Below are 13,925 nucleotides of genomic sequence, written 5' to 3'. Positions count from 1 at the left end.
TGAAGATAATCGGGTTCTAAAGATTGACTTGGTGAAGTTCTAATACACGACATCCACTGTCACTACTTGGCATCGTTATGCATTCGGTAGAAGTAGAAGCTCAATCCATACTAATTGTTTGTAAACAGGTTTGTCCTCTCCAGAAACACCTTTACAATTGACTCTTGAATACCCAAAACAAAGACAAACACTAAAACTAACAATAGAATCACTTGCAATTATCTTGTCAAGTGCTCTCTAAATTTTGAAATGAAGGTACAACTCGCTCCTTTTGATTTACAATAAATGATTTTCTGGTTATGCCTTTAACCTAGAAGGAAATGAAGGAATACTAACATCCATTCATCAACATGACTGAATATTAAAATAAGAAATAGATGGACAATTTTAACTTCCTCTCTCAGAACCTTTAACTCAAAAACACATTTCCACTATGCAACAAAGGAAAGCTAAACTTTCACATGCAATTAATATCCACAAGAACATGAATCATAGTAGAGTAAACAATAGTATCTACTCCAGAAAGTTTGACATAACATATAAAACTGTAGAATTTTATATACTTTGCCACAACTTCAGAAAATATATTCAAAGTTTTAAAGCATAGAATACTTGAGCAAAAAAAGTTTTGACTCAGTAGTCTATGGAGAGATGAAATTTTTCTGATACAAAATTGAAAACTTAAATTCTCTTCCCCTTCCTTCAGAAGTTTAAACCTCTTCAAAAATGGGAGGAACCACCGTACAATAGGATTTTCCCCTATTTAAGAAAATTTTCCGAAGAAGTTGGTAACTACCACAACTTCTTACCGAACCAATATACAATTTATTTCCCTATGTTATCCCTCCACTTTTAATTAAGTGCAATGTTCATATTACACTTTACAATATAATATTAATTCTTAAAGAATTAACTTATCTCATGTATAACAATTTGCCTATTTTCCAGTCACGTGATAATTATCATAATTAATTCTTGGTAGAATTAATTATGAGGGAAATAAAATGTTACCTTAAAAGATAATATTTAACTATTTTGCATTTAGTGATATTTAATTATATAAATAATTAAATACAATGCAAAATAATTAATAATGTTTTTTATTTTTATTTTTAAGATATTTTAATCTTTTAAATCTTTGGAGGGGTAATACTTAGGTTTTCAAAACCCTAAGTAACACTAATCATCTTAGAGTAGTCTCAAACTCGATCTGCACTGGTGACTTGGTAAATATTGTGTAACTTGGTAGAAACTGAATTACTTGTTTACCATGACTGCACTCGATAAACACTAATTACCACATAGCTCGCTTAACACTAACTTGGCTTGACATGAACTACGAGCTCGGTACAAACTGCAAAGTTTAGTAACCACTGAATTGCTCGAGTTGAACTGCTAGACTTCACACTGCCTGATTCTGCTTGGTTTGAACTATTGCACTTCACACTAACTGAATTCACTTGGTAACCGCTGAAATGCTCCATAGGAACTATAAAGCTCGGTGGCTACTGAATTACATGACAAACACTGTAGATTGTTCAATGAGCTCGATAACCATACAAAATCTGAATAAGTGTTGTCACTAATAACAAACTTGATTAAATGTCAACAATAGCTATTTCTTTTAACTACTAAATTCTCTTCGTGGCTTCGCAACTCCAAATTTTAATTCATAGCTTAACCATGCGAAGCTACAATTATAAGCTTTCGCTACTTCATTAGCTTGACCTTACGTCAAACTTAATCTCTTACGAAGTTGCAATTGCTTAAACTTTAGTTGTCCTAGCTCTTTGTCACTCTTTCGCAACTTAAAATATCTTAAAATATCGAAAAGGAGGAGATATCGTTACAAGTCATGATGATGAGTGTTTTCAGTGATCAAAAAGGCGGAGATATTGCTATAGAATATAGCAAGCTCTTCTATTGAAAAGGAGGAGATATAGCTATTAGTCATGGCGATGAGTGTTTTCGATGATCGAAAAGGAGGAGATATTGCTATAGAATATAGCAAACTTTTCTATCAAAAAAGAGGAGATATAACTATAAATCATGGTGATGAGTGTTTTCAGTGATCGCAAAGGAGGAGATAGCGATATAGAATATAGCGAACTATTCTATTGAAAAGGAGAAGATATCACTATAAGTCATAGCGATAAGTGTTTTTGGTGATCGAAAAAGAGGAGATATCGCTATAGAATATAGCAAACTCTTCTATCAAAATGGAAATATCCCTATAAGTCATGGCGATGAGTGTTTTCGGTGAGCAATAAAGAAGGCTTATCGCTATAACATATAGCAAACATCAGCAATTTGGTCGAAATTTCAACCAAATTGCCGATGATCACTATATGATATAGTGATCATCGGTGAGCAATAAAAGAGGCTTATCACTATAACATATATCGATCATCGACAATTTGGTCAAAATTTCAACCAAAGCAAAATTTAGTCAGATTTTCAACGACAAAAATAGCAACAAAACAATTGGTTGCCAATTCAACCAACATGACTCAATAACTTGACCAATTTTCATTGAAAAATGAGTCAAAATGTATTAGTGGGAGTTTATTTAATGTGAGTGTTTGTTTGAAGTAATCTTTCTAGGCCAACTTGTGGCTTGGATTAGTATAAGTAGAGGGTCTTGTGGGGTCTAGAGTCATTATTCAGTTCAATATGGAGTAGCTAAGGAGCGAAGTTGAGCAAAGATAGTAGCTAAGTGTGAGCTTGGGAAACAAAAAGATTGATTGGTCATTTGCAAGCACAAGTTAAGATTTTTTTAAGAGTTTTCTATCAGATTGTGGATCTAGACTAGCTAGTGGTAAGATCTTGTGAGGTCTTGCAAATTGTTATTGCAATTGCTTATGTATTTGATTGTAACCTGAAAGGCCTTACAACCGAGCATGTTAGATGTAAATCTTTTGATTTTATTATGAGAATGGTGTTGTTTTGGATCTAAATCTATGCGTTGTTTACATTCCATTGTGTGGTTATTTGTTCGGGGTTAGGACATCTCCTTTGGGGATTATCTTGCCTTGCACTACGTTGGTACTATTCCTTCTAAATAATAATGAAACAACAACTATCCAATCAACCACTTGTCTTGCCAAATACAGTTCTTGTTATGCTCATCATGCCTCAATTGCACCAAACAAAGCTCTAATAAAAAAGATATTCACATTTAAGTCTGCTCAACCAAACATCACAATGCATATGATCACATTGATGATTACAAACAAGGAAAACATATTTCCTTTATACCAAATCCTAAAACAAATTAGTGAGTCAGCCTTGAGGCTTCCCAATTTACAATAATAATATAAGACTGCCTTAAGGTATTACAATGCACATTACATTACATTTTTATACTTCAACCAAGATTAGAATCAATCTGCCGATTCACAATTTTCATAACTTTTCGTGCGATGAATGCATGATCATGCTAACTTAACCAAGTCATCTTCAACATGTCTTCAACCTTTGTCTCAACTCACCAACCGGATTATCTTTGTTAGGAGATAAAATCCAAACAACAATACCCACTTTCCAAAAATGTTGTCTGAAAGTTGTCTTTACCAAAATCTACATAACCCTCTCCATTCTTCATATTTTCGTGTGTGCTCTTAGTTGTAGCATCTAGACAGACTCTAAAACATGATCTCAAGTGCGCATAAGCTGATCTTTAATCCTCGAACTGCATGAAGCCAATCTCTCAATGTTGTTCTGTCATTCTTCACAGAATAACCAATATGTTGACATCAATGACAAACATTGTCATGAATCCAATAATGCTAATATACTCCTCCATATGAATACCATCAACATTTGTGCTAACAATTGATGCTCCAACGACTTTGATACCATGTAAAAATTACTTTGATGCAATGAAAAAATATGCTAAGATATAGAAGCCCAATGCATAACTCAAAAGAGAGACCAAAAGATATGATCAATTGGATCAATCAATCATGAATGAATACAATGTAGATGTGTTTGTTTATGCAGATAATGCATTATAATTAGGAGATAAACAATAGCTAACCAATCACCCATAGCAGGTGTCACATGTCCACAAAATGTGAATCATCCTCCATTGTGTAATGAAGTATGTCCAAACATGTGCAACAATGTGAGGATGATATTATGATAAGTGCACTAAAGGTGGATCTCACGCATAAAATAGAATATAATAATGACTATCACCACATGAAGTGAAGTTTTTCTTGCCTTAAGATGCAAACTCTCAAGTGTCTAATAAACAAACTACTGTTTGATTTACAAATTTATGCTATTTGATAAATTTAAAAAAATAATTTGTAGATGACTTAATATTACAATTCATTGTTATTATAGTTACTATTATGGAAGTAATTATAATTGTCATTCTTTATCTTATATAAAAAGCAATAATTTCTGATTAATAGAACTCACATTGATTTAAAATAAAAGGTGCTTGATTTATTGATAATATTTATATTATACACCAATATGATACAAAATTCATATCCTTTGTATAATCAAAATCCAAAAGAAAACTAACATGTTTTCTTCATCAATGTTTTTTTGCTAACCACCATGCTAGACGCCTACTTCCACACATACCAAAGGGCTCTGATGTATTATGCATCTGTGCTAATCTAACTGTACACGACAACTGAAAAATAGCAAAATAAATTGACCTTTCTAGCTCAAATCATTTCTACAATGGTCACCCACTATTATCTATCACTCGACAAATTCCATTTGATTGAGGCTTTCTTGATGACCAAAAGAATATGGTATCTACTATTGCATTCTAAAATGTAGCTTTTACAATTTAACATCTTGAACGTGCTTGACTATTGAATTGGGAACCAGAATAGGATGACGAGAGCACCTGCAGAGAACAATTATTGCAGAAGCTTCACATGCTTGTTTTAAATTATGTAATCTTCACCATCAAAAGAAAACTAAGCAAATATGAGATTTTTGAACCATGCTATTCAACAAATTTTAATAGATGATTTTAGTTTTTGCTAATATTTGCTCAAACATCTTGCAACTCTCAAGACGCGTACACACGTACAACTCAGCAATTGCAGTACAATTGAATACAATTTGAATTAAATACAGTGGCTAGTAATAAATTTATGATCAGACAACTATTTAGTTAGTCAATACTAACATGAAAATCTCTGACATATTTCCAACAAAACTATGGAGCCATTACTTACATATTTAGTTGCATACAACATTTGCAATTCACAACATTTTGGATAGCGGTTCGTTAATGCCTAGTTACATCCGACGGATGGAAAAATATAAAAATAAGCAAAAAAAAAGTATTGCACTTAACAGAAAGGATTGTTACTACTTGTGAAAAATCTTTGAAATTAAATTTAATAGAAAGGATTGTTACAACTTGTAAAAAAAACCTTGTTGAGGAAGGGATTTGAAGTTAGCTTTAAAAAAATTGAAATTCATCTTTCTTATAAACAATGTTTCATATTGTATGGTTCTAACATATTTAGAACGTGTCCTTGGGTACTTAACGTGTCTTGGAAAAATAGCATTCACAAAAGATGAATGGTGTTATTTGGAATGGTAGAAGTGATTTGTGAATAAATATTTCGTTGATATTTTTTTCAATTGTAGATATCTACTATGTGTTGAGACAATTGAAGGCCAATGAAAACCTTATATGTTCTTTCCAATTGATGACTCTTCAACTTATTTAGTTGTAGGATGTCTATATAAAGTCATTAAATTTGTTCATATGGTATAATTCCTCTGCTCAGTGTGGATGTAGCCATATTTATGGTGAACCACAATAAACCCTGTTGTCTTATTAGTCCTTGCCTTATATAAGGCAGGGAACTAATGTTCTTGGTTGACCCCAATATTAATTCTCATGGCACGATTAATGTTGCAGACTAAAGTTTTCCAACATGTATTTTTTAAATCAATTATGAGATTCAAATTTCAAATTTGTGATTGGTTACAAACTAATTTCTTGAACATTTATTTATTTTTCTGAGTTGAAAAAATCAGGAAAAAGGCAAAGAGATAAGAATGAATTTAATGTGTCAATCTGTCATAGAATTTGGAAAGTTACCTATCAGATACCCATCAGCTTGTGACAAAGGCAAGATTATTAATTAGTTTTCATCAAACTTCATGCCTTATCGCTCATTTGCCTTTTGTCCTTTCTTTCAATTGGTTTGGTTGATCTTATTGAACATGGATTTTTTCAATATATGTTAATGCCAAGGACACTAAAAAAACTTTTTAACTTACGATAATATTAAGTAAATAGTTTATAGATTTTAAATTCTTAATAATTTTGATAAATTTAAAACTATCTTTCAACTTTTAAAAAAATTGTGATGCTTTAAAATATAAATATAATTGTATTTCAATAATTAGAGTTCAACACAATTTACTTATTAAAAAAATTAAATAATATTTTCAGATAAATAACATTAATAATTTTTTTTATATAAATAGACTATATTATAAATTTTTAATTAATAAAAATCAATAAAGTATTTTGAATATTGTTTCCATATTCTTTTAAAACGATTATAATTTATATATATATATATATATATACTTTAAGAATGTAATTTTTTTAATTTATGATTTTAATTGTGTGATCAGTTTTTGATCAATATCTCAAATATTTATGATTTATGATCTTTATGACATGCAAACTATATTCAATTATTACATAGTTCATATAGACTTCTCAATACTCTTGACTGGCTAATTTAGAATAACATCTTTCTGTACTCAATGTGCTTGGTGTAAATTGTTTTATGGAATTTTTTGATGGCTACTAGTGGTTGTTTTAAAAATTAAACAACTATCATAATAGTCAAAGTTTCACCAGCTTTTTCCATTGTTCTATAAAATAGACCACATGATAGAAATCGAACATTCTAATCTTATTCTCAAAAGGCAGGAACTACAACTCACAATGAACTCTTGTTCTCTCATGAATTTATTCCTGTTTTTTTTTCTCTACTTTTGTTTTCATTCTTCTGTATCTACAGTATGGACTGGTGAAAGACAAATGAAGAAGAAAACAAGGTGACTGATGGGCTTCTTCAAGTGGGCATTTGAAAAGATTGAATAGGTGCCTCTTCTTATTTTTTTATCTGCGGCATTTCGTTGGATGTATTTTCCAAGTTTGGATGCCTGAGTTGGAGGAAAAGCCTTTGGAGTTGAAAATTGTGTCCTGATAAATCCCTAGTAGAAATATCAACGGATGAAATGACGGAATGAAGAGACATCTTTAGGCGCCAATTTTGGTGCATAAGATCTCTTTTCAACTCTACAGATTCAGCTCCTTGGACATGAAAAATGTGGGGGTCAGTTGAAAATAGAGTTATATTGTACGAACAAGAACCCAAGAAGGAACAGGTTGAAATGCAAAGAAATTGCTTATCAGTACACAGGTGCTACTATTGGAGGCAAAGAGAACATAAATGTCTGACAAATTGTGATCTTGTTTTAAAGAGAATGCATTACAAGTCTCTTTTCTAAGTAGAGATTTTTCCTGCAATCTTCTCCACATAAAACCTGCGCAATGTGATGCTTTTATGTTGCTGATTTGTTTCTCTTTCCTATTATCTTATGAAGATTTAGTCTTTAATTTATTGTTGTTAGACATTCACATAAGATGGTGTTTTAGATATGTTATCATGGCTGATTTTAGCATCATAAATAAGATGGATCTAATCATGGTAATTCCACATTAAGATTGTTTTGTAATAGTCCAAGCCTGATATCTCACGAATTGGTATCATAACATGGGACCATCATTGAATAGAGTAGAAATTTCCGAACAACAAAGCCGCTAAAAGGGTGCCTAAAAGGTCAAAAGGTAGCCAAATGGTACATGCTGGATAATTCTATTTTGTAATAAACTTTCAATACTTCTTCAAAGAAAGAGTAACCAAAAGACACATTAAACTTTCGATTAGCACGATGTTATATCGAAGTTTAATTGTTCATGAACGAAAGAGATTTTGTTCATGAACGAAAGAGATTTGGGATAATGAAGAATTTTCAACTGGTTTATTGTTTTTTAATCTAGGATGCTGATTATGTATTTCCAATTGGTTTTTTATTCTAGCAAATTTTAGACCAGCAACTTCTAATCGCCTGATAGAGAGCTTCGTATCTATTCTGGACCTTACTGACACTCATGAACCCATCAAGAGCATATAATCTACATATTGGTTAAGTTTATTTAGCTGTGGATGCTATCACGATGATAAAAAAATATTGTGCCAATAATCAGCTTGATGCGCCTGGGTAATTGCAGTTTGATATGGCCTATTCTTTGGCATAGGGTTGAATAAATGCAACTGCATTTCTGTTCTTTATAAGTCAAAACAAATTACCAGAGAGTTAGCGTTTTATTATACAGATTTCTGTCGCTCTTTTGACTGATTCATTAGATAAGTTTATTCTGCTAGTCATTATATCTGAATCACAAGGCTGCTGTTGATTTTGTCATTTAAAAGGAATCGAGTCATAAATTGATTGCCAAACCTTATGGCTGTGACATGGGGAAATCAATTTAAGTTTATATATTTTATGATTGTCCATTCTCAACAGTGTGAGCCAGGATTCAGTTATTTTGAGGATTTAGTTTTCTTTTGGTAATTATAGGTCTGTAAAAGTTTTTTTTGTAAGTATCCATATTTCTGAATTATAAAATCAATTATATATTATTATCAAGAATTCCTACATATTGTCACTATTTAAATCAGGATTTAGTTTATCGAATCTTTTTTCCTACATAAGATTATGGTTAAAGGGGGACCTCCTCACCATTCAACATATTCAACTTAGAAATCATATAAACTACTTATTCAAAACTTTAGCAGCCAAATTCTATTCTTCTGAAAATACATGAAATTTAAAACAATTTACAAATCTAAACCTTATATTTCAAGAGTTCATCACAATCAAAATTAGCAGGATAGTATACTAGTATAGTGCTGAGTTTTCTATTTGTCATTTAACTTTGTTTTTAATTCAGTCACAAACAGAAAAATGTACATATTTTCAAATTTCTGAAACACAAGAATATTTGCAGTTTTATTAGTGCAAATGATTTTGCCAGCCTGTTTGGAATAGAATACTTGGATATAAACCTAGTTCCATGCATGGGAGCATTAGGTAACTAAAATATTATGATAAAAAGGAAAGGGAGAGAAAACTATGCATAATCAGGCTCAGAAAGAAGAGCCCGACCTCCAAGGAATCGTTAACCAAGGTAATGGAGTCTCAATCAAGGATTGATAAAAGAATCCATGTTAGAAATAGCCCAAGCCTTGAGGAGATGAGTTGATACTTAAGACCTTCAGAACACATCATATGTTGGGGAAGGTAGTAATTCAGCCGAACATAGAGTTTTAAATTTTAATCAATCTACTCACCAAGATATATTAAGTCAACCTCCTACAAAGAGAAAATTATCTTCAGGAATAACAATAATTCCAGTCTTGCCTAGAAAATGATAGTGGCTAGATATCAGTATAGTGCTGTTAGTCGAGCATTTCATTGTGACCTAAACTTTAGTATATATTATAACACAAGGACAAGGAACAAACCTAGGAGTAAAGGGTACCATCCTGATTGACTCCAGAGAGCGATACTACACGAAGTGGGAAAGATTGAGTTACCTTTATTTTGTAGGACAAACATGTGCTCTGCTAGTGCTAGGGCATGGTTGCAAAAACTAGATAACTACTTCCAATTATATCTTACATATGAAGAGTTCATTGAATTCACTACCCTCTATCTAGAAGGTCTGGCACATGATAATGGAAAGAAGATGGATACCATACTCATGTACTTCTAGGAAGCATTGGGCTACTTTCTTTGGAAGTTGTGTGTTTGACAGTCACAATTGAAAGATCCATATTTACATGGTAAAAAACTCTGATGATGCACTTTTACCTGTAAAGGACGAAACAACAGAAAAGAACCAAAAAATCAAGTTCAATTATGTTACTAATTTGATAAATCTCTCAGTTTCATGTATTCATGAATGTATGAAAGTTAATTTTTTTTGTTTTTATTAAAGAGCAATTGTTATCTCTTTCATGTGAAAGCAGTTAGTAACTACATTTAAATGTTAACTGTCATTGTTTCACACTCATTGATTATTGTAAGTTAAATGTATTCAGTTTTCATGTTTGGTAATTAAAGTTTTATATTATTTTATTATGTTAGTAGGATTCAGTCATTACATAAGCATAAACAATTATTATCAACATAAGATACCTCCTCGTAGTTGATTAGATTATGATTGATCTGGTCTGATATATGGACCCTCTCTCAATTGATTATTGCTCTTTTAAGAAATTGGTTTTCTCCCTCCCAAGCCAATCTACAATCAATAATCGGATTGTGGCTTTATGCGATCCGCAATTCTCCTGTTGGAATGATATTTAATTCCTCTATCAAGTGAAGAGTTTGGTTGTGTACAATCCAAATCAAAGACTTCCTTTCTTTGATCGATGACTCAATTGTAATCAAGAAATGGACTTACTTGAATTTATGGTTGAACGAATTGAGTCCAATGACATATTTCTTCGTTGCTGGAGCTCAACTGCTGGTTACTTGAGTGTTGATTGTTTGATCATTGATTTTTAAAAGTGATCGAATGGATTTGCTTAATCGATGAAATAATCGCTACTATGATGCCCTCTTGAGTAGTATTTCTGTAGAAACCTATGCATCCATGACTTCAAAAATCACGGTATTTAAATTAAAGGTGTAGATCCAATGAGATAATATTGCAAGAACCATCTTGAAAGTTACCTCAAGAATGATCGATCATCCCAATACTGAATCTTTCATTGTGTTCGATAGTAAGAGAACAAATGTAATGCTCTAACAAGGAGAATCAGCTCAGTCTTTTGTAGATAATATTGGCTTCAATACCAAATATAAAGCAATGCCAAATACTTTAGTTTATAATTCCCCGTGCCTATGGAATCTAAAGAATACCCCACTGAAGCCAAGATAAGGATACTGAATCTTTCGTTGCGTTCGATAATAAGAGAACAAATGTAATGCTTTAACAAGGAGAATCAGCTCAGTCCTTTGTAGATAATATTGGCTTCAATTGTAATAACCCAACTGGCTCTCAAACAATCTGTGCTAAAGAATTGATTTCTTTTTTCTTGTTCTTGAGGTTCTGTAATTTTGATACAACAATATAGCAACAAACTAGAAGATTTTGCAATATTAATTTCAACTCAAATATTTAGATATTACATAGGGAATATACAGCTGAAAAATTTCAGATTTCAATATCAACTTAAATACCGAGTATTTTCACAAAATGCCAACAACTCAGCTGATAAAATATTCCCTATTATCTAAATCAACAATACCTAGAAAAATTAAAAGTTACAATCCATGAACTTACAAGTAAGACATGCCTTGAAACCCTCTAAAATGAAGACTAGCAGCAACAAAGAATTCTTCAACAAACAAATGCAACTGCAAATTTGGGAAATGCTGCTCCCAAAATGCAGATAGAAAATAACACCCAACAACAGATATAAATTAGCACTCAACCAACTCCAGATTAACCAGCAAACAATTTGATATAACAATTCCAGTGAATCCCTTCACAAATTTCAGAACAACCTCCAACAGCGAGAAAAATTAAACTTTTCCTTAGCAACAATTAATACAGTAGGAGAAATGACAAATTGTATACCTCAGCACAATTTGCCAAGCAATCTCAGAATTGAATCTACAATACTTCAGCTGTAGATCTCAAACCCTTATACTTCAGCAAGGGCACAAAATATCAGAACTTCAGAAGTGTCACAAAGACAATGAAGAAAGATAAGATAATCAAATAATCGGATGCTTTACTCATCAAAAGGGCTTATATTTATAATCTCCAAATGTCACAAAGTTTCCCAAATGAACTTCACTTAAGAAGCTTCCCACACACAACATTAAAATATAATAAAGTGTCATTAATATAATTTATTAATTACTTTTGGCTCCAAAAATGACATTTTCCACCATAACTTAATATTTTGACATGCAATGCCACTATTTCTTGTAACCATGATTTAAAACTTTTCTTTCTGGTTCCAACGAGCTATGATATTGAGGTGACCAACCAACCACACCAACAAAAATAGCAACCTCAGCGTATTTAGATGAATAATAATAAGAATTACCTGTCATGCAAAAACAACTGAAGAAACATCAGAATCGAAATCTGACAACACCAAAGTGATCCTGATGATGAAAGACAATGAATAAACCTGATAGGTTGACTTACTATAAATAGAGACTCCCTCCAAGATTCTTGGAGCCCAAACTAGAAGCCCGAAATAAAAATTGAGAGCATCACACAACTCCTCTTACTCAATTGAGCTCATCAAAACCAATAGTTTGACTAACTATAAATATTAAGTCCCTCAAATGGAGCCAAAACACACCATAGGCTGCTAAAAAGCCTATAACCCCACAATTGAGACCCTCAAATCCCACTATCAGCTCATGAGAGTTGCGATGGTGAACTGACTAAGCCAACTGCAGAAACTTGCTAAAAATGGGGACATTACATCGATACCCAATATACATCAATGCCAAATACTTCAATTTATAATTCTCGATGCCTATGGAGTCTAAAGAATACCCACTAAAGCCAAGATAAGGAAGTTTCAGAGTTACTGCAAAACTGACATGAATCAAGGCTCTCATCCTGGCAAGGAATTCAAATTACTAACACCGAATATATCACAAAAAGGAGATGAAGACTATATAGTCAATGTGCATAATGAGTTCAATATGAACAATACTTGAGAAAGTTCATGTGATTAGATGAAAAAATGATACCATTGATATGCCAAATTGATATTGTTCGCATTCTAATGTACTATTTGCATTAACCTTTGACCAAGACTATAGGGATTTCTACCCAACTAATTTACTAGGGTGAATGTCCCCTCTCCCCTATGTCCATGGCTCCTCCCTCCTCCCTAACGCTTCTTTCTTATTAAATGGATGTATCTCTTCCCAAATGAGAGTTACACCCCTTGGTAGTAAGTACTCCAAAGACAAATTATTTTATGAAGTTTTAATTATTCACTCTTCATAAGCCCCACCCTTTATTAAACAACATTACCATCTTACATTCTATGTTGACTGAATCATGAAGAAGTTTCTAATTTGCTGATTCCAAGTTGTTTGTCATAACATTCACTACTTTCGGTGAGTTCTTTTAATCACACCTTTTGAGAATATTAATGGATGCCTTAATATGGTTGTTTTAATTACTCTTTTTAAGATTGCTTACTTGAAGGGCAATTATGCCTCCAATCTTATATGTATGCCTTATTGTTGCAACTTCTGGATGATATAACTATATCTCAATACATATGTGAATCAATCATTCCTCTTATAATTACCAAAAGCCTTACTCTAAATAATCGCCAAAACCTTCATAATATTACGATTTTATTAAACTTATATTTTGATTTTATTTGTTAATAATTTGATTTCATTTATTTATTTTATTTTTATTTTACTTATTTTATATTTTGATATAAATATTCATTAGTAATCTCAATCTTTAAAAGTGTACATCACAGTCCTTCCTTCCCCAAAAGTGCTTGTCTTGAAGCAATTATATGTTTTCTTCTTATGGTCTAGTAGTAGAATGTGGCAATTTGACTTAAGTTTTCCCTCATCTTCTAAAGCCACGGATCAAAGTCTTCTTCGAAATAGCATCAAAATTCATCTAGTCGTGTCTAACTTCTTGCCTATATATTCATATATTGAGTTCGCTCTAGTTATTCTCTTATTATGGTTTAGTTCCTTTTATCAACTACAATGATTCATAGATTCATTTACATACCCTGTACGATGGCAAGATGATGCTCTAATAC

The 13,925-nt window shown here is 32.0% G+C and overlaps 1 protein-coding gene across 2 annotated transcripts in view; it reads right to left on the bottom strand.

Moving 5' to 3' along the window:
* Positions 1 to 4,433: 4,433 nt before the first annotated feature.
* MCM8 (minichromosome maintenance 8) overlaps positions 4,434 to 13,925 on the bottom strand; it is a 274,571-nt gene continuing 265,079 nt past the window's right edge. For both annotated transcript variants that reach the window (XM_089822938.1, XM_089822939.1), the window contains one exon: positions 4,434 to 4,873. In XM_089822938.1, the coding sequence (XP_089679064.1) occupies positions 4,814 to 4,873 (60 nt within the window). In that variant the 3' untranslated portion in view covers positions 4,434 to 4,813. The remainder of the gene's footprint in view (positions 4,874 to 13,925) is intronic.

The sequence above is a fragment of the Cupressus sempervirens genome, chromosome 3 (genome assembly GCF_028749045.1).
Source record: "Cupressus sempervirens isolate cs-2001-9-10 chromosome 3, ASM2874904v1, whole genome shotgun sequence".
Taxonomy (NCBI): Eukaryota; Viridiplantae; Streptophyta; class Pinopsida; order Cupressales; family Cupressaceae; genus Cupressus; species Cupressus sempervirens.
The sequence above is the reverse complement of the archived record's forward strand: the minus strand, read 5'-3'. Positions and strand labels throughout refer to the sequence as shown.